The 23,651-nt window shown below is 46.0% G+C and overlaps 1 protein-coding gene across 18 annotated transcripts in view; it reads right to left on the bottom strand.

Annotated features, from left to right (window-relative positions):
• Positions 1-23,651, bottom strand: part of LOC110498653 (attractin) — a 281,518-nt gene that overhangs the window by 195,705 nt on the left and 62,162 nt on the right. For all 18 annotated transcript variants that reach the window (XM_090211734.1, XM_090211740.1, XM_090211735.1 and 15 more), the window contains exons 4-6: positions 16,237-16,365; positions 12,530-12,732; positions 5,072-5,240 (exon numbers count right to left, since the gene is read on the bottom strand). In XM_090211734.1, coding sequence (XP_090067860.1) covers positions 5,072-5,240; positions 12,530-12,732; positions 16,237-16,365 — 501 coding nt within the window. The remainder of the gene's footprint in view (positions 1-5,071; positions 5,241-12,529; positions 12,733-16,236; positions 16,366-23,651) is intronic.

Raw genomic sequence — 23,651 nt, 5'->3', positions numbered from 1 at the left:
GAGTAGCTGCTGCCTTGACAGGAACTAATGGGGATCCATAATAAACCCCAAGAAGAGTAGCTGCTGCCTTGGCAGGAACTAATGGGGATCCATAATAAACCCCAGGAAGAGTAGCTGCTGCCTTGGCAGGAACTAATAGGGATCCATAATAAACCCAGGAAGAGTAGCTGCTGTCTTGGCAGGAACTAATGGGGATCCATAATAAACCCAGGAAGAGTAGCTGCTGTCTTGGCAGGAACTAATGGGGATCCATAATAAACCCCAGGAAGAGTAGCTGCTGTCTTGGCAGGAACTAATGGGGATCCATAATAAACCCCAGGAAGAGTAGCTGCTGCCTTGACAGGAACTAATGGGGATCCATAATAAACCCCAGGAAGAGTAGCTGCTGCCTTGGCAGGAACTAATGGGGATCCATAATAAACCCAAGGAAGAGTAGCTGCTGCCTTGACAGGAAGTAATGGGGATCCATAATAAACCCCAGGAAGAGTAGCTGCTGCCTTGGCAGGAACTAATGGGGATCCATAATAAACCCCAGGAAGAGTAGCTGCTGCCTTGGCAGGAACTAATGGGGATCCATGTTAAACCCCAGGAAGAGTAGCTGCTGCCTTGGCAGGAACTAATGGGGATCCATAATAAACCCCAGGAAGAGTAGCTGCTGTCTTGGCAGGAACTAATGGGGATCCATAATAAACCCAGGAAGAGTAGCTGCTGCCTTGGCAGGAACTAATAGGGATCCATAATAAACCCAGGAAGAGTAGCTGCTGTCTTGGCAGGAACTAATGGGGATCCATAATAAACCCCAGGAAGAGTAGCTGCTGCCTTGGAAGGAACTAATAGGGATCCATAATAAACCCAGGAAGAGTAGCTGCTGTCTTGGCAGGAACTAATGGGGATCCATAATAAACCCCAGGAAGAGTAGCTGCTGCCTTGGCAGGAACTAATGGGGATCCATAATAAACCCCAGGAAGAGTAGCTGCTGCCTTGGCAGGAACTAATGGCGATCCATAATAAACCCCAGGAAGAGTAGCTGCTGCCTTGGCAGGAACTAACGGGGATCCATAATAAACCCCAGGAAGAGTAGCTGCTGTCTTGGCAGGAACTAATGGGGATCCATAATAAACCCCAGGAAGAGTAGCTGCTGCCTTGGCAGGAACTAATAGGGATCCATAATAAACCCAGGAAGAGTAGCTGCTGTCTTGGCAGGAACTAATGGGGATCCATAATAAACCCCAGGAAGAGTAGCTGCTGTCTTGGCAGGAACTAATGGGGATCCATAATAAACCCCAGGAAGAGTAGCTGCTGCCTTGACAGGAACTAATGGGGATCCATAATAAACCCCAGGAAGAGTAGCTGCTGCCTTGGCAGGAACTAATGGGGATCCATAATAAACCCCAGGAAGAGTAGCTGCTGCCTTGGCAGGAACTAATGGGGATCCATAATAAACCCCAGGAACAGTAGCTGCTGCCTTGGCAGGAACTAATAGGGATCCATAATAAACCCAGGAAGAGTAGCTGCTGTCTTGGCAGGAACTAATGGGGATCCATAATAAACCCCAGGAAGAGTAGCTGCTGTCTTGGCAGGAACTAATGGGGATCCATAATAAACCCCAGGAAGAGTAGCTGCTGCCTTGACAGGAACTAATGGGGATCCATAATAAACCCCAGGAAGAGTAGCTGCTGCATTGGCAGGAACTAATGGGGATCCATAAAAAACCCCAGGAAGAGTAGCTGCTGCCTTGACAGGAAGTAATGGGGATCCATAATAAACCCCAGGAATAGTAGCTGCTGTCTTGGCAGGAACTAATGGGGATCCATAATAAACCCCAGGAAGAGTAGCTGCTGCCTTGGCAGGAACTAATGGGGATCCCTAATAAACCCCAGGAAGAGTAGATGCTGCCTTGACAGGAACTAATGGGGATCCTTAATAAACCCCAGGAAGAGTAGCTGCTGCCTTGACAGGAACTAATGGGGATCCATAATAAACCCCAGGAAGAGTAGATGCTGCCTTGACAGGAACTAATGGGGGTCCATAATAAACCCCAGGAAGAGTAGATGCTGCCTTGACAGGAACTAATGGGGATCCTTAATAAACCCCAGGAAGAGTAGCTGCTGCCTTGACATGAACTAATGGGGATCCATAATAAACCCCAGGAATAGTAGCTGCTGCCTTGGCAGGAACTAATAGGGATCCATAATAAACCCAGGAAGAGTAGCTGCTGTCTTGGCAGGAACTAATGGGGATCCATAATAAACCCCAGGAAGAGTAGCTGCTGCCTTGGCAGGAACTAATGGGGATCCATAATAAACCCCAGGAAGAGTAGCTGCTGCCTTGGCAGGAACTAATGGCGATCCATAATAAACCCCAGGAAGAGTAGCTGCTGCCTTGGCAGGAACTAATGGGGATCCATAATAAACCCCAGGAAGAGTAGCTGCTGCCTTGGCAGGAACTAATGGGGATCCATGTTAAACCCCAGGAAGAGTAGCTGCTGCCTTGGCAGGAACTAATGGGGATCCATAATAAACCCCAGGAAGAGTAGCTGCTGTCTTGGCAGGAACTAATGGGGATCCATAATAAACCCAGGAAGAGTAGCTGCTGCCTTGGCAGGAACTAATAGGGATCCATAATAAACCCAGGAAGAGTAGCTGCTGTCTTGGCAGGAACTAATGGGGATCCATAATAAACCCCAGGAAGAGTAGCTGCTGCCTTGGCAGGAACTAATAGGGATCCATAATAAACCCAGGAAGAGTAGCTGCTGTCTTGGCAGGAACTAATGGGGATCCATAATAAACCCCAGGAAGAGTAGCTGCTGCCTTGGCAGGAACTAATGGGGATCCATAATAAACCCCAGGAAGAGTAGCTGCTGCCTTGGCAGGAACTAATGGCGATCCATAATAAACCCCAGGAAGAGTAGCTGCTGCCTTGGCAGGAACTAACGGGGATCCATAATAAACCCCAGGAAGAGTAGCTGCTGTCTTGGCAGGAACTAATGGGGATCCATAATAAACCCCAGGAAGAGTAGCTGCTGCCTTGGCAGGAACTAATAGGGATCCATAATAAACCCAGGAAGAGTAGCTGCTGTCTTGGCAGGAACTAATGGGGATCCATAATAAACCCCAGGAAGAGTAGCTGCTGTCTTGGCAGGAACTAATGGGGATCCATAATAAACCCCAGGAAGAGTAGCTGCTGCCTTGACAGGAACTAATGGGGATCCATAATAAACCCCAGGAAGAGTAGCTGCTGCCTTGGCAGGAACTAATGGGGATCCATAATAAACCCCAGGAAGAGTAGCTGCTGCCTTGGCAGGAACTAATGGGGATCCATAATAAACCCCAGGAACAGTAGCTGCTGCCTTGGCAGGAACTAATAGGGATCCATAATAAACCCAGGAAGAGTAGCTGCTGTCTTGGCAGGAACTAATGGGGATCCATAATAAACCCCAGGAAGAGTAGCTGCTGTCTTGGCAGGAACTAATGGGGATCCATAATAAACCCCAGGAAGAGTAGCTGCTGCCTTGACAGGAACTAATGGGGATCCATAATAAACCCCAGGAAGAGTAGCTGCTGCATTGGCAGGAACTAATGGGGATCCATAATAAACCCCAGGAAGAGTAGCTGCTGCCTTGACAGGAAGTAATGGGGATCCATAATAAACCCCAGGAATAGTAGCTGCTGTCTTGGCAGGAACTAATGGGGATCCATAATAAACCCCAGGAAGAGTAGCTGCTGCCTTGGCAGGAACTAATGGGGATCCCTAATAAACCCCAGGAAGAGTAGATGCTGCCTTGACAGGAACTAATGGGGATCCTTAATAAACCCCAGGAAGAGTAGCTGCTGCCTTGACAGGAACTAATGGGGATCCATAATAAACCCCAGGAAGAGTAGATGCTGCCTTGACAGGAACTAATGGGGGTCCATAATAAACCCCAGGAAGAGTAGATGCTGCCTTGACAGGAACTAATGGGGATCCTTAATAAACCCCAGGAAGAGTAGCTGCTGCCTTGACATGAACTAATGGGGATCCATAATAAACCCCAGGAATAGTAGCTGCTGCCTTGGCAGGAACTAATAGGGATCCATAATAAACCCAGGAAGAGTAGCTGCTGTCTTGGCAGGAACTAATGGGGATCCATAATAAACCCCAGGAAGAGTAGCTGCTGCCTTGGCAGGAACTAATGGGGATCCATAATAAACCCCAGGAAGAGTAGCTGCTGCCTTGGCAGGAACTAACGGGGATCCATAATAAACCCCAGGAAGAGTAGCTGCTGCCTTGGCAGGAACTAATGGGGATCCATAATAAACCCCAGGAAGAGTAGCTGCTGCCTTGTCAGGAACTAATGGGGATCCATAATAAACCCCAGGAAGAGTAGCTGCTGCCTTGACAGGAACTAATGGGGATCCATAATAAACCCCAGGAAGAGTAGCTGCTGCCTTGGCAGGAACTAACGGGGATCCATAATAAACCCCAGGAAGAGTAGCTGCTGCCTTGGCAGGAACTAATGGGGATCCATAATAAACCCCAGGAAGAGTAGCTGCTGCCTTGGCAGGAACTAATGGGGATCCATAATAAACCCCAGGAAGAGTAGCTGCTGCCTTGACAGGAACTAATGGGGATCCATAATAAACCCCAGGAAGAGTAGCTGCTGCCTTGACAGGAACTAATGGGGATCCATAATAAACCCCAGGAAGAGTAGCTGCTGTCTTGACAGGAACTAATGGGGATCCATAATAAACCCCAGGAAGAGTAGCTGCTGCCTTGGCAGGAACTAATGGGGATCCATAATAAACCCCAGGAAGAGTAGCTGCTGCCTTGGCAGGAACTAATGGGGATCCATAATAAACCCCAGGAAGAGTAGCTGCTGCCTTGGCAGGAACTAATGAGGATTCATAATAAACCCCAGGAAGAGTAGCTGCTGCCTTGGCAGGAACTAATGGGGATCCATAATAAACCCCAGGAAGAGTAGCTGCTGCCTTGACAGGAACTAATGGGGATCCATAATAAACCCCAGGAAGAGTAGCTGCTGCCTTGGCAGGAACTAATGGGGATCCCTAATAAATACAAATACAGTACTTACGCTGTAATCATCTGGTAGTCTGAGGAGTTGAAGACGTAACCCCCGACGACCCACATGATCCCCTGGTCCACTACAGCCTTGTGGGAAGCCCTGGCCAGACCTGGCTCGGGGTACTCCTCCCGCTGCCAGAACGAGGAGTTGGCTGGGACGGACAGAGAGCAGTCTGGACCTGATGGGGAAGAGAAGATGAATGAGTGACGTATTAGGTCTCCACAACAAGCCTGGTCTCCACGACTAGCCTGGTCTCCACGACTAGCCTGGTCTCCACGACTAGCCTGGTCTCCACGACTAGCCTGGACTATCACTTAGGAACACCATACAGTATATTTAAAAAATAAACATACAGTTGAAGTTGGAAGTTTACATATACTTAGGTTGTAGTCATTTAAACAAGTTTTTCAACCACTCCACAAATATCTTGTCAACAAACTATAAAGTTTTGGCAAGTCGGTTAGGACTTTGTGCATAACAAGTAATTTTTCCAATAATTGTTTACAGAGCTATTTCAGATTATTTCACTTTTCTTATTTCATAATTCACTGTATCACAATTCCAGTGGGTCAGAAGTTTTACATACACTAAGTTGACTGTGCCTTTAAACAGCTTGGAAAATTCCAGAAAATTATGTCATGGCTTTAGAAGCTTCTAACCCTAATTGACGTAATTTGAGTCAATTGCAGGTGTACCTGTGGATGTATTTCAAGGCCTACCTTCAAACTCAGTGCCTCTCTGCTTGACATCATGGGAAAATCAATAGAAATCAGGCAAGACTTCAGAAAAAAGTGTAGACTTCCACAAGTCTGGTTCATCCTTGGGAGCAATTTCCAAATGCCTGAAGGTACCACGTTCATCTGTACAAGCAATAGTACGCAAGTATAAACTCCATGGGACCACGCAGCCGTCATACCGCTCAGGAAGGAGACGCGTTCTGTCTCCTAAAGATGAACGTACTTTGGTGTGAAAAGTGCAAATCAATCTCAGAACAACAGCAAAGGACCTTGTGAAGATGCTGGAGGAAACAGGTACAAAAGTATCTATATCCACAGTAAAATGATTCTTATATCGACATCACCTGAAAGGCCGCTCAGCAAGGAAGAAGCCACTGCTCCAAAACCGCCATAAAAAAGCCAGGCAATGGTTTGCAACTGCACATGGGGACAAATATGGTACTTTTTGGAGAAATGTCCTCTGGTCTGATGAAACAAAAATGGAACTGTTTGGCCATAATGACCATCGTTATGTTTGGAGGAAAAAGGGTGTGGCTTGCAAGCCAAAGAACACCATTCCAACCGGGAAGCACGGGGGTGGCAGCATCATGTTGTGGGGGTGTTTTGCTGCAGGAGGGACTGGTGCACTTCACAAAATAGATGGCTTCGTGAGGAAGGAAAATTATGTGGATATATTGAAGCAACATCTCAAGACAGTCAGGAAGTTAAAGCTTGGTCACAAATGGGTCTTCCAAATGGACAATGACCCCAAGCACACTGGGAATGTGATGAATGAAATAAAAGCTGAAATAAATCATTCTGTCTACTATTATTCTGACATTTCACATTCTTAAAATAAAGTGGTGATCCTAACTGACCTAAGACAGGGCATTTTTACTAGGATTAAATGTCAGGAATTGTGGAAAAACTGAGTTTAAATGTATTTGGCTAAGATGTATGTAAAATTCCAACTTCAACTGTAAATATGTTGAAATGGAACCAAATTATTAATGGAACCAAAGCGCTGTATAAAATTAAATCAAATAGGACACTTAAAATGTTCAAATCAAAATGCTATTGCACAGAAAACTGTGAACAGTCGGATGCACCATAAACTAAAGCATTGATCATTGGGAACAAGATCAGAATGACTGCTTGGTCCATAAATTACATCATTAAATAGGTAGCCTACAAAAAAACTAAACCAATCCATATGTTCAACTCAAAAGGCCTGATGAACATGACATTCATAACGCAGCCACATCCCGAGGCCCCGGTGCCGACACATTCACAAATTAACAGAAGGTTTAGTATTTTATTTAAAAGCTCTGAAGACGGTAAAATAGTCGTGATCATTTTAAGGAGAACAAAAACTACTTAACCTACATTTGAACACCGCAGGAGCTTCACTATTCGGCATCTTCCCATTTAAGTAGCCTAGTTTTATTGTTTGACTACTTGAAGAGAACTAGGGCCTGTCACTCGCAGTCCACCTCTTCCAATGCATTGTGGGAAAGCCTCTAATTAAATGAAGAGCAGAGCTGAGTGGAATATCATTCAAACCAAAATCTACAAATTCTAAAGTTTATTTGCGTATTCTGAGAATGCGTAGTGAGGTTGTTTCCTGCTATTCGTTGATTTGAGCAGTGCATCCCCATATCTAATGACCAGCTGTTGTCAAAGCCTAAATTAGTATGACATCAGGCATTTAAAGTACACTAGATTATTTTTAAATGGTGCATTCTATTAAACAGTATTTTCCGCAACGCAACTCAAACGGCCTATATTAAGGATGCAAGTATGGCTATTAGGACACGCCCACTATCTAAAACCTCATATCTTAACCTTCATAATGAAATAAATGACATCCTGGGACTTCCCCCACCAGGCTGCCAGCTAGAATACTAATGTCCTGTTGAACCCCATTTCACCTCTAAACGAGAGAATGGGTCCATTTGGAGCCTGACAGCATCAATAAGCCTACAGCTGATTATAACGTATCTCCAGTATTCTGTTGTCCAGGCACCATGACAGTGTAATAAACAGTCTGTCTCCATGACAACACGCTGTCAGTGTTCCAAAATTGCACCCTACTCCCTATAAATCAAATCAAACCTTATTTGTCACATGTCCCGAATATAACAGGTATATAACCTCACCTCTTACTGACAAGCCCTTAACCAACAATGCAGGTGAAGAAAGAGTTAAACATTTACTAAATCAATGAAAGAAAAAATAAAATAGAAAGTAAGACAATAAAATAACAATAATGAGGCTATATACAGGGGTTACAATGAGACACCAAGAGAAACAGAGCGAGACCGTATGAGAGAAACAGAGCGAGACCGTATGAGAGAAACAGAGCGAGACCATATTAGAGAAATGGAGTGAGAGCAACCGAGTGAGAGAAACTGAGCGAGACCGTATGAGAGAAACAGAGCGAGACCGTATGAGAGAAACAGAGCGAGACCGTATGAGAGAAACAGAGTGAGACCGTATGAGAGAAATGGAGTGAGACCGTATGGGAGAAACAGAGTGAGACCGTATGGGAGAAACTGAGAGAGACCGTATGAGAGAAACAGAGTGAGAGAAACAGAGCGAGACCGTATGGGAGAAACAGAGTGAGACCGTATGAGAGAAACAGAGTGAGACCGTATGAGAGAAACAGAGTGAGAGAAACAGAGTGAGACCGTATGGGAGAAACAGAGTGAGACCGTATGGGAGAAACTGAGAGAGACCATATGAGAGAAACAGAGTGAGAGAAACAGAGTGAGACCGTATGTGAGAAACAGAGCGAGACCGTATGAGAGAAACAGAGCGAGACCGTATGAGAGAAACAGAGTGAGAGAAACAGAGTGAGACCGTATGAGAGAAACAGAGCGAGACCGTATGAGAGAAACAGAGTGAGAGAAACAGAGTGAGACCGTATGAGAGAAACAGAGCGAGACCGTATGGGAAAAACTGAGCGAGACCGTATGAGAGAAACAGAGCGAGACCGTATGAGAGAAACAGAGTGAGACCGTATGGGAAAAACTGAGCGAGACCGTATGAGAGAAACAGAGTGAGACCGTATGGGAGAAACTGAGAGAGACCGTATGAGAGAAACAGAGTGAGAGAAACAGAGTGAGACCGTATGAGAGAAACAGAGCGAGACCGTATGGGAAAAACTGAGCGAGACCGTATGAGAGAAACAGAGTGAGACCGTATGAGAGAAACAGAGTGAGACCGTATGAGAGAAACAGAGTGAGATCGTATGAGAGAAACAGAGCGAGACCGTATGGGAGAAACAGAGTGAGACCGTATGAGAGAAACAGAGTGAGATCGTATGAGAGAAACAGAGCGAGACCGTATGAGAGAAACAGAGTGAGACCGTATGAGAGAAACAGAGTGAGACCGTATGAGAGAAACAGAGTGAGATCGTATGAGAGAAACAGAGCGAGACCGTATGAGAGAAACAGAGCGAGACCGTATGGGAAAAACTGAGCGAGAGAAACAGAGTGAGACCGTATGTGAGAAACAGAGCGAGACCGTATGAGAGAAACAGAGCGAGACCGTATGAGAGAAACAGAGCGAGACCGTATGAGAGAAACAGAGTGAGAACGTATGAGAGAAACAGAGTGAGATCGTATGGGAGAAACTGAGCGAGACCGTATGAGAGAAACAGAGTGAGAACGTATGAGAGAAACAGAGTGAGACCGTATGGGAGAAACTGAGCGAGAGAAACAGAGTGAGAGAAACAGAGCGAGACCGTATGAGAGAAACAGAGCGAGACCGTATGAGAGAAACAGAGAGAGACCGTATGAGAGAAACAGAGTGAGACCGTATGGGAGAAACTGAGCGAGAGAAACCGAGTGAGAGAAACAGAGCGAGACCGTATGAGAGAAACAGAGCGAGACCATATGAGAGGAACAGAGTGAGACCGTATGAGAGCAACTGAGCGACACCGTATGAGAGAAATGGAGTGAGACCAACTGAGCGAGACTGTATGAGAGAAATGGAGTGAGAGCAACTGAGCGAGAACGTTGGGGAGAAATGGAGTGAGAGCAACTGAGCGAGACCGTATGAGAGCAACTGAGCGAGACCGTATGAGAGAAACAGAGTGAGAGAAACAGAGCGAGACCGTATGAGAGAAACAGAGCGAGACCGTATGAGAGAAACAGAGAGAGACCGTATGAGAGAAACAGAGTGAGACCGTATGGGAGAAACTGAGCGAGAGAAACCGAGTGAGAGAAACAGAGCGAGACCGTATGAGAGAAACAGAGCGAGACCGTATGAGAGAAACAGAGAGAGACCGTATGAGAGAAACAGAGTGAGACCGTATGGGAGAAACTGAGCGAGAGAAACCGAGTGAGAGAAACAGAGCGAGACCGTATGAGAGAAACAGAGCGAGACCATATGAGAGGAACAGAGTGAGACCGTATGAGAGCAACTGAGCGAGACCGTATGAGAGAAATGGAGTGAGACCAACTGAGCGAGACTGTATGAGAGAAATGGAGTGAGAGCAACTGAGCGAGAACGTTGGGGAGAAATGGAGTGAGAGCAACTGAGCGAGACCGTATGAGAGCAACTGAGCGAGACCGTATGAGAGAAACAGAGTGAGAGAAACAGAGCGAGACCGTATGAGAGAAACAGAGCGAGACTGTATGAGAGAAACAGAGAGAGACCGTATGAGAGAAACAGAGTGAGACCGTATGGGAGAAACTGAGCGAGAGAAACCGAGTGAGAGAAACAGAGCGAGACCGTATGAGAGAAACAGAGCGAGACCATATGAGAGAAATGGAGTGAGACCAACTGAGCGAGACTGTATGAGAGAAATGGAGTGAGAGCAACTGAGCGAGAACGTTGGGGAGAAATGGAGTGAGAGCAACTGAGCGAGACCGTATGAGAGCAACTGAGCGAGACCGTATGAGAGAAATGGAGTGAGAGCAACTGAGCTAGACCGTATGAGAGGAACTGAGCGAGACCGTATGAGAGCAACTGAGTGAGAGAAACCGAGTGAGAGAAAGAGTGAAAAACCGAGTGAGAGAAACCGAGTGAGACAGAGTGAGAGACCGTATGAGAGAAACAGAGTGAGAGAAACAGAGCGAGAGAAACCCAGAGAGAGAAACAGAGCGAGAGAAACCCAGCGAGAGAAATAATTATAAAACAGAGTGAGAGAAAGAGAGAAAAACAGGGTTGGTCCTGGTCGGTCCCTGGATGGGAGACCAGATGCTGCTGGAAGTGGTGTTGGAGGGCCAGTAGGAGGCACTCTTTCCTCTGGTCTAAAAAAATATCCCAATGCCCCAGGGCAGTGATTGTGTAGGGACACTGCCCTGTGTAGGGTGCCGTCTTTCAGATGGGACGTTAAACAGGTGTCCTGACTCTCTGAGGTCATTAAAGATCCCATGGCACTTCTCATAAGAGTAGAGGTGTTAACCCCGGTGTCCTGGCTAAATTCCCAATCTGTCCCTCAAAACATCACGGTCACCTAATCATCCCCAGTTTACAATTGGCTCATTCATCCCCCTCCTCTCCCCTGTAACTATTCCCCAGGTCAATGAGAATGTGTTCTCAGTCAACTTAACTGGTCAAATAAATGAAAAATAAATGAATTTCAGCAGAATTGGGTGAATTTTGACCCATTCCTCCTGACAGAGCTGGTGTAACTGAGTCAGGCCATCTATTTTGTGAAGTGCACCAGTCCCTCCTGCAACAAAGCACCCCCACAACATGATGCTGCCACCCCCATGCTTCACGGTTGGGATGGTGTTCTTCGATGGTCATTATGGCCAAACAGTTCCATTTTTGTTTCATCAGACCAGAGGACATTTCTCTAAAAAGTACCATCTTTGTCCCCATGTACAGTTGTAAACCGTAGCCTGCCTTTTTTATTGGGATTTTGGAGCAGTGGCTTCTTCCTTGCTGAGCGGCCTTTCAGGTTATGTCGATATAGGACTCATTTTACTGTGGATATAGGTACTTTTGTACCTGTTTTCTCCTGCATCTTCACAAGGTCCTTTGCTGTTGTTCTGGGATTGATTTGCACTTTTTGCACCAAAGTACGTTCATCTCTAGGAGACAGAACACGTCTCCTTCCTGAGCGGTATGACGGCTGAGTGGTCCCATGGTGTTTATACTTGTGTACTATTGTTTGTATAGATGAACGTGGTACCTTCAGGCATTTGGAAATTGCTCCCAAGGATGAACCAGACTTGTGGAGGTATACAATTATTTTTCTGAGGTGTTGGTTGATTTCTTTTGATTATCCCATGATGTCAAGCAAAGAGGCACTGCGTTTGAAGTTAGGCCTTGAAATACATCCACAGGTACACCTCCTATTGACTCAAATGTGTCAATTAGCCTATCAGAAGCTTCTAAAGCCATGACATAATTTTCTGGAATTTTCCAAGCTGTTTAAAGGCACAGTCAACTTAGTGTATGTTAACTTCTGACCCACTGGAATTGTGATACAGTGAATTATAAGTGAAATAATCTGTCTGTAAACTATTGTTGGAAAAATGACTTGTGTCATGTACAAAGTAGATGTCCTAACTGACTTGACAAAACTATAGTTTGTTAACAAGAAATGTTTGGAGTTTTAATGACTACAACCTAAGTGTACGTAAACTTCCTACTTCAACTGTAAGTATTAGGTCATAGACAATGTGATGAGTCTCTTATACGTCAATAACATTAGTGGCTGAGTGTATGAGTGCTGATCGATAAGCATACATACTCCGAAATTATTAGTTAGATAAGAGACTGTGCCCACCTTGCCACCCAGGCTGGCATCGACATGTCTTTGTGTCCTGAAGGCAGTGTCCCCTGTCAGGCCAACCACAGTCTGACAGGCAGTAAGGGATATCACAGGCCTCGCCCTTCCAATTGGATTCACAGTCACAATATACAGCACCTGTTGAGTTTCCAACGCGACACTCCCCTCGGCCAGAACAGTTGTTAGGACACGTGTTCACACTAAGGGACGGGAGGAAGAGAGAGGTGACAGGGGGAGGAAGAGAGAGGTGACAGGGGGAGGGGAGGAAGAGAGAGGTGACAGGGGGAGGAAGAGAGAGGTGACAGGGGAGGAAGAGAGAGGTGACAGGGGAGGAAGAGAGAGGTGACAGGGGAGGAAGAGAGAGGTGACGGGGGAGGAAGAGAGAGGTGACAGGGGGAGTGGAGGAAGAGAGAGGTGACAGGGGAGGGGAGGAAGAAAGAGGTGAGAGAGAGACATAAGACGGGAAGAAAGAGTGATGAGATTAGAAGGTATTTAAATATACTGATTAATTGTTCAATCAAGTGTAATGATGTATGCTAAGGGGTTCATAATATAAAACTCTACAACGTCAAATATTGTAGAACGAAGAATGACAGACACCCATGAGCATTAGACAGTCTGCTTCTATTTCATGTTATTCTGGCTGCAGCAGTCGACAGGTTTGGTGTTTGGGCTCGTTGAGGCACTACAGAGAGAGAGAGAGACACTGGGGCACGTTGAGACACTACAGAGAGACACTGGGGCACGTTGAGACACTACAGAGAGACACTGGGGCACGTTGAGACAATACAGAGAGAGAGAGATTGGGCACGTTGAGACACTACAGAGAGAGAGACAGAGACACTGGGGCACGTTGAGACACTACAGAGAGAGAGACACTGGGGCACGTTGAGACACTACAGAGAGAGAGACACTGGGGCACGTTGAGACACTACAGAGAGAAAGACACTGGGGCACGTTGAGACACTACAGAGAGAGAGACACTGGGGCACGTTGAGACACTACAGAGAGAGAGAGATTGGGCACGTTGAGACACTACAGAGAGAGACACTGGGGCACGTTGAGACACTACAGAGAGAGAGACACTGGGGCACGTTGAGACACTACAGAGAGAGACACTAGGGAACGTTGAGACACTACAGAGAGACACTGGGGCACGTTGAGACACTACAGAGAGACACTGGGGAACGTTGAGACACTACAGAGAGACACTGGGGCACGTTGAGACACTACAGAGAGACACTGGGGCACGTTGAGACACTACAGAGAGACACTGGGGCACGTTGAGACACTACAGAGAGAGAGAGACTGGGGCACGTTGAGACAATACAGAGAGAGACACGGGCACGTTGAGACACTACAGAGAGAGAGAGACACTGGGGCACGTTGAGACACTACAGAGAGACACTGGGGCACGTTGAGACACTACAGAGAGAGAGACACTGGGGCACGTTGAGACACTACAGAGAGACACTGGGGCACGTTGAGACAATACAGAGAGACACAGGGGCACGTTGAGACACTACAGAGAGACACTGGGGCACGTTGAGACACTACAGAGAGAGTGAGAGAGACACTGGGGCACGTTGAGACAGTACAGAGAGAGAGAGACACTGGGGCACGCTGAGACACTACAGAGAGAGAGACACTGGGGCACGTTGAGACACTACAGAGAGAGAGACACTGGGGCACGTTGAGACACTACAGAGAGAGACACTGGGGCACGTTGAGACACTACAGAGAGATACTGGGGCACGTTGAGAGACTACAGAGAGACACTGGGGCACGTTGAGACAATACAGAGAGAGAGAGACTGGGGCACGTTGAGACACTACAGAGAGACACTGGGGCACGTTGAGAGACTACAGAGAGACACTGGGGCACGTTGAGACAATACAGAGAGAGAGAGACTGGGGCACGTTGAGACACTACAGAGAGACACTGGGGCACGTTGAGAGACTACAGAGAGACACTGGGGCACGTTGAGACAATACAGAGAGAGAGAGACTGGGGCACGTTGAGAGACTACAGAGAGACACTGGGGCACGTTGAGACAATACAGAGAGAGAGAGACTGGGGCACGTTGAGACACTACAGAGAGACACTGGGGCACGTTGAGACAATACAGAGAGAGAGAGACTGGGGCACGTTGAGACAATACAGAGAGAGAGAGACTGGGGCACGTTGAGACACTACAGAGAGACACTGGGGCACGTTGAGAGACTACAGAGAGACACTGGGGCACGTTGAGACAATACAGAGAGAGAGAGACTGGGGCACGTTGAGACACTACAGAGAGATACTGGGGCACGTTGAGAGACTACAGAGAGACACTGGGGCACGTTGAGACAATACAGAGAGAGAGAGACTGGGGCACGTTGAGACACTACAGAGAGACACTGGGGCACGTTGAGAGACTACAGAGAGACACTGGGGCCTGTGTGGACTGACGATTCCAACAGAGATTACGACGACACATGGGTGTAAATATATACTGACTGCAATTATTCCCGAATTAATGAGCGTTCATGTGCAAAGGATTAGCATTTCAATTAATATAATTATCAACTGTGTGTGGTGATCCCTCTGGTCTTTCCACTCTCTCTCAGTCCACACCCACTTCCCTCTGTCCACCAAACCATCATATCGGCTTAGCCCACTAGGGAACCACCCCTATCATTTCCTTGTAACCATATCTACTGTTTGTTTATACATTTCTGTGATTATTTAGTTAGTTAGTAAATAAATGATTGAGACAATTAATGACCCAATGAGACACTACAGAGAGAGAGAGAGAGAGAGAGAGAGACACTGGGTCCTGATGAGACACCACAACTTGAATTGTATCACCATGGAGTACCCAGCAGAACTCTGGGTCGTTTGTGTCGTGCCCTTCAAAGATGTTGGGGGTCAGGGCTAACAAGCCTGGTTAACTAACTTCATTATCTCTTCCTGTTAGCCTGGTTAACTAACTTCATTATCTCTTCCTGTTAGCCTGGATAACTAAATTCATTATCTCTTCCTGTTAGTCTGATTAAGTAACTTCATTATCTATTCATGTTAGCCTGGTTAACTTCATTATCTCATACTGTTAGCCTGGTTAACTAACTTCATTATCTCTTCCTATTAGCCTGGTTAACTAACTCCATTATCTCTTCCTGCTAGCCTGGATAACTAACATCAATATGTCTTCCTGCTAGCCTGGATAACTAACATCAATATCTCTTCCTGCTAGCCTGGATAACTAACTTCATTATCTCTTCGTGCCAGCCTGGTTAACTCATTTCATTATATCTTCCTGCCAGCCTGGTTAACTAACTCCATTATCTATTCCTGTTAGCCTGGTTAACTAACTCCATTATCAATTCCTGTTAGCCTGGTTAACTAACTTCATTATCTCTTCCTGCTAGCCTGGTTAACTAACTTCATTATCTCTTCCTGTTAGCCTGGTTAACTAACTTCATTATCTCTTCCTGCTAGCCTGGTTAACTAACTTCATTATCTCTTCCTGCTAGCCTGGTTAACTAACTTCATTATCTCTTCCTGCTAGCCTGGTTAACTAACTTCATTATCTCTTACTGCTACTCCTTTTTATATTTAGCAATCCAGCTGACAAAACAAAGTGGCACTTTTCCTCTTTTGGTAAAGAGCTACTGCAGCTACTGTCCAGACTCACCTGTAGGAGACGCTGGGTCAGGGCTTACCTATATGAGATGTTGAAGCCGGTCAGGTTATAGGCAGCGTCGCTGAAGAAGTGGAGGAGGGCGTAACCAGACTGTGAAACCACCTCCGGAACAGTCTCGTTGCCATAGCGCTCAGGAACTATCAACCCACTGCAACAAGGATGGAAAAAACCCATCAACACCCTGAATAATTCATCGTTAACCAGGTAAATCAATAATTCATTGTTAACCAGGTAAATCAATAATTAATCGTTAACCAGGTAAATCAAGAATTCATCGTTAACCAGGTACATCAATAATTCATCGTTAACCAGGTAAATCAATAATTCATCGTTAACCAGGTAAATGAAGAATTCATCGTTACCCAGGTAAATCAATAATTCATCGTTAACCAGGTAAATCAATAATTCATTGTTAACCAGGTAAATCAATAATTAATCGTTAACCAGGTAAATCAAGAATTCATCGTTAACCAGGTACATCAATAATTCATCGTTAACCAGGTAAATCAATAATTCATCGTTAACCAGGTAAATGAAAAATTAATCGTTACCCAGGTAAATCAATAATTCATCGTTAACCAGGTAAATCAATAATTCATCGTTAACCAGGTAAATCAATAATTCATCGTTAACCAGGTAAATCAATAATTCATCGTTAACCAGGTAAATGAAGAATTCATCGTTACCCAGGTAAATGAAGAATTCATCGTTACCCAGGTAAATCAATAATTAATCGTTACCCAGGTAAATGAAGAATTCATCGTTACCCAGGTAAATCAATAATTCATCGTTAACCAGGTAAATCAATAATTCATTGTTAACCAGGTACATCAATAATTCATCGTTAACCAGGCACATCAATAATTCATTGTTAACCAGGTAAATCAATAATTTATCATTAACCAGGTACATCAATAATTCATCGTTAACCAGGTACATCAATAATTCATCGTTAACCAGGTACATCAATAATTCATCGTTAACCAGGTAAATCAATAATTTATCATTAACCAGGTAAATCAATAATTCATCGTTAACCAGGTACATCAATAATTCATCGTTAACCAGGTACATCAATAATTCATCGTTACCCAGGTAAATCAATATCTCATAACAACATTATGCAGGTTAATAAACATTCAATTAAAAACATTCCACAGTTTGAGTAAAGCAGTTTGAGAACAGCAGTGAGGAGCAGATGTCTACCTACAATCAACACAAACCTACAATCACCACAAACCTACAATCACCACAAACCTACAATCACCACAAACCTACAATCACCACAAACCTACAATCACCACCAACCTACAATCAACACAAACCTACAATCACCACAAACCTACAATCACCACAAACCAACAATCACCACAACCCTACAATCACCACCACCATCTACAATCACTAACCACCACCACCACCACCATCTACAATCACCACCACCATCTACAATCACCACCACCACCACCATCTACAATCACCACCACCATCTACAATCACCACCACCACCACCATCTACAATCACCACCACCACCACCATCTACAATCACCACCATCACAAACCTACAATCACCACCACCACCACCAACTACAATCACCACCACCATCTACAATCACCACCACCATCTACAATCACCACCACCATCTACAATCACCACCACCACCACCATCTACAATCACCACCACCACCACCACCTACAATCACCACCACCACCACCACCATCTACAATCACCACCACCACCATCTACAATCACCACCACCATCTACAATCACCACCACCACCATCTACAATCACCACCACCACCATCTACAATCACCACCAACACCATCTACAATCACCACCACCATCTACAATCACCACCACCATCTACAATCACCACCACCATCTACAATCACCACCACCACCATCTACAATCACCACCACCACCATCTACAATCACCACCATCACAAACCTACAATCACCACCACCGTCGACAATAACCACCATCACCACCACCTACAATCAACACCATCACCACCACCATCTACAATCCCCACCACCACAAACCTACAATCACAACAAACCTACAATCACCACCACCACCTACAATCAACACCATCACCACCACCTACAATCAACACCATCACCACCACCTACAATCACCACCATCACCACCACCTACAATCACCACCTATACCTACAATCAACACCATCACCACCACCTACAATCAACACCATCACCACCACCATCTACAATCCCCACCACCACAAACCTACAATCACAACAAACCTACAATCACCACCACCACAAACCTACAATCACCACCACCATCTACAATCACCACCACCATCTACAATCACCACCACCACAAACCTACAATCACCACAAACCTACAATCACCAAAAGCACAAACCTACAATCACCACCACCACAAACCTACAATCACCACAAACCTACAATCACCACCACCACAAACCTACAATCACCATCACCACAAACCTACAATCACCACCAGCACAAACCTACAATCACCATAAACCTACAATCACCATAAACCTACAATCACCACAAACCTTCAATCACCACCACCACAAACCTACAATCACCACAAACCTACAATCACCACAAACCTACAATCACCACCACCACAAACCTACAATCACCACAAACCTACAGTCAACACCAGCACAAACCTACAATCACCACCACCAACCTACAATCACCACCACCACAAACCTACAATCACCACAAACCTACAATCACCACCACCACAAACACCACAAACCTACAATCACCACCACCACAAACACCACAAACCTACAATCACCACCACCACAAACACCACAAACCTACAATCACCACCACGACAAACCTACAATCACCACCACCACGACAAACCTACAATCACCACCACCACAAACCTACAATCACCACCACCACCACAAACCTACAATAACCACCACCATCTACACTCACCACCACCATCTACACTCACCACCACCTACAAATCACCACCACCATCTACAAGCACCACCACCATCACCTACAATCACCACCACCATCACCTCCACTCACCACTATCACCTACAATCACCACCACCACCTCCACCATCTACAATCACCACCACCATCTACAATCACCACCACCACCACTGACTACAATCACCACCACCTACAATCACCACCATCACCACCACCTACAATCACCACCATCACCACCACCTACAATCAACACCATCACCACCACCTACAATCAACACCATCACCACCACCTACAATCAACACCACAATCTACAATCTCCACCACCACAAACCTACAATCACCACAAACCTACAATCACCACCACCACCACAAACCTACAATCACCACAAACCTACAATCACCACCACCACCACAAACCTACAACCACCACAAACCTACAACCACCACCACAACCACCACACACCTACAATCACCACAAACCTACAATCACCACCACCACAAACCTACAATCACCACAAACCTACAATCACCACCAGCACAAACCTACAATCACCACCAGCACAAACCTACAATCACCACAAACCTACAATCACCACAAACCTACAATCACCACCACCACAAACCTACAATCACCACAAACCTACAATCACCACCAGCACAAACCTACAATCACCACAAACCTACAATCACCACAACCACAAACCTACAATCACCACAAACCTACAATCACCACCACCACAAACCTACAATCACCACCACCACAAACCTACAATCACCACAAACCTACAATCACCACAAACCTACAATCACCACCACCACAAACCTACAATCACCACCATCTACAATCACCACCACCATCTACAATCACCACCACCATCTACACTCACCACCACCATCACCTACAATCACCACCACCATCACCTCCACTCACCACTATCACCTACAATCACCACCACCACAAACCTACAATCACCACCACCACCATCTACAATCACCAACACCATCTACAATCACCACCACCACCATCTACAATCCCCACCACCACAAACCTACAATCACCACAAACCTACAATCACCACAAACCTACAATCACCACAAACCTACAATCACCACAAACCTACAATCACCACCACCACAAACCTACAATCACCACAAACCTACAATCACCACCAGCACAAACCTACAATCACCACAAACCTACAATCACCACCACCACAAACCTACAATCACCAACATCTACAATCACCACCACCATCTACAATCACCACCACCATCTACACTCACCACCACCATCACCTACAATCACCACCACCATCACCTCCACTCACCACTATCACCTACAATCACCACCACCACAAACCTACAATCACCACCACGACAAACCTACAATCACCACCACCACAAACCTACAATCACCACCACCACCACAAACCTACAATAACCACCACCATCTACACTCACCACCACCATCTACACTCACCACCACCTACAAATCACCACCACCATCTACAAGCACCACCACCATCACCTCCACTCACCACTATCACCTACAATCACCACCACCACCTCCACCATCTACAATCACCACCACCACCTACAATCACCACCACCATCTACAATCACCACCACCACCACTGACTACAATCACCAAAATCAGCACCACCTACAATCACCACCATCACCACCACCTACAATCACCACCACCTACAATCACCACCATCACCACCACCTACAATCACCACCATCACCACCACCTACAATCAACACCATCACCACCACCTACAATCAACACCATCACCACCACCTACAATCAACACCATCACCACCACCATCTACAATCTCCACCACCACAAACCTACAATCACCACAAACCTACAATCACCACCACCACCACAAACCTACAATCACCACAAAACTACAATCACCACCACCACCACAAACCTACAACCACCACAAACCTACAACCACCACCACAACCACCACACACCTACAATCACCACAAACCTACAATCACCACCACCACAAACCTACAATCACCACAAACCTACAATCACCACCAGCACAAACCTACAATCACCACCAGCACAAACCTACAATCACCACAAACCTACAATCACCACAAACCTACAATCACAATCACCACCACAAACCTACAATCACCACAAACCTACAATCACCACCAGCACAAACCTACAATCACCACAAACCTACAATCACCACAACCACAAACCTACAATCACCACAAACCTACAATCACCACCACCACAAACCTACAATCACCACCACCACAAACCTACAATCACCACAAACCTACAATCACCACAAACCTACAATCACCACCACCACAAACCTACAATCACCACCATCTACAATCACCACCACCATCTACAATCACCACCACCATCTACACTCACCACCACCATCACCTACAATCACCACCACCATCACCTCCACTCACCACTATCACCTACAAACACCACCACCACAAACCTACAATCACCACCACCACCATCTACAATCCCCACCACCACAAACCTACAATCACCACAAACCTACAATCACCACAAACCTACAATCACCACCACCACAAACCTACAATCAACACCACCACAAACCTACAATCACCACAAATCTACAACCACCACCAGCACAACCTACAATCAACACCACCAACAACCTACAATCACCACCACAAACCTACAATCACCACAAACCTACAATCACCACCACCACAAACACCACAAACCTACAATCACCACCACCACAAACCTACAATAACCACCACCATCTACACTCACCACCACCATCTACACTCACCACCACCTACAAATCACCACCACCATCTACAAGCACCACCACCATCACCTACAATCACCACCACCATCACCTCCACTCACCACTATCACCTACAATCACCACCACCACCTCCACCATCTACAATCACCACCACCATCAACAATCACCACCACCACCACTGACTACAATCACCACCACCTACAATCACCACCATCACCACCACCTACAATCACCACCATCACCACCACCTACAATCAACACCATCACCACCACCTACAATCAACACCATCACCACCACCTACAATCAACACCACAATCTACAATCTCCACCACCACAAACCTACAATCACCACAAACCTACAATCACCACCACCACCACAAACCTACAATCACCACAAACCTACAATCACCACCACCACCACAAACCTACAACCACCACAAACCTACAACCACCACCACAACCACCACACACCTACAATCACCACAAACCTACAATCACCACCACCACAAACCTACAATCACCACAAACCTACAATCACCACCAGCACAAACCTACAATCACCACCAGCACAAACCTACAATCACCACAAACCTACAATCACCACAAACCTACAATCACCACCACCACAAACCTACAATCACCACAAACCTACAATCACCACCAGCACAAACCTACAATCACCACAAACCTACAATCACCACAACCACAAACCTACAATCACCACAAACCTACAATCACCACCACCACAAACCTACAATCACCACCACCACAAACCTACAATCACCACAAACCTACAATCACCACAAACCTACAATCACCACCACCACAAACCTACAATCACCACCATCTACAATCACCACCACCATCTACAATCACCACCACCATCTACACTCACCACCACCATCACCTACAATCACCACCACCATCACCTCCACTCACCACTATCACCTACAATCACCACCACCACAAACCTACAATCACCACCACCACCATCTACAATCACCAACACCATCTACAATCACCACCACCACCATCTACAATCCCCACCACCACAAACCTACAATCACCACAAACCTACAATCACCACAAACCTACAATCACCACAAACCTACAATCACCACCACCACAAACCTACAATCACCACCACCACAAACCTACAATCACCACAAACCTACAACCACCACCAGCACAACCTACAATCAACACCAGCACAAACCTACAATCACCACCACCAACCTACAATCACCACCACAAACCTACAATCACCACAAACCTACAATCACCACAAACCTACAATCACCACCACCACAAACACCACAAACCTACAATCACCACCACCACAAACACCACAAACCTACAATCACCACCACCACAAACCTACAATCACCACAAACCTACAATCACCACCACCACAAACACCAAAAACCTACAATCACCACCACCACAAACCTACAATCACCACAAACCTACAATCACCACCACGACAAACCTACAATCACCACCACCACAAACCTACAATCACCACCACCACCACAAACCTACAATAACCACCACCATCTACACTCACCACCACCACAAACCTACAAGCACCACCACCATCACCTCCACTCACCACTATCACCTACAATCACCACCACCATCTACAATCACCACCACCACCATCTACAATCA

The sequence above is a fragment of the Oncorhynchus mykiss genome, chromosome 19 (genome assembly GCF_057628025.1).
Source record: "Oncorhynchus mykiss isolate SJ-2025 chromosome 19, ASM5762802v1, whole genome shotgun sequence".
Lineage (NCBI taxonomy): Eukaryota > Metazoa > Chordata > Actinopteri > Salmoniformes > Salmonidae > Oncorhynchus > Oncorhynchus mykiss.
This window is presented reverse-complemented; position numbering and strand designations above follow the sequence as displayed.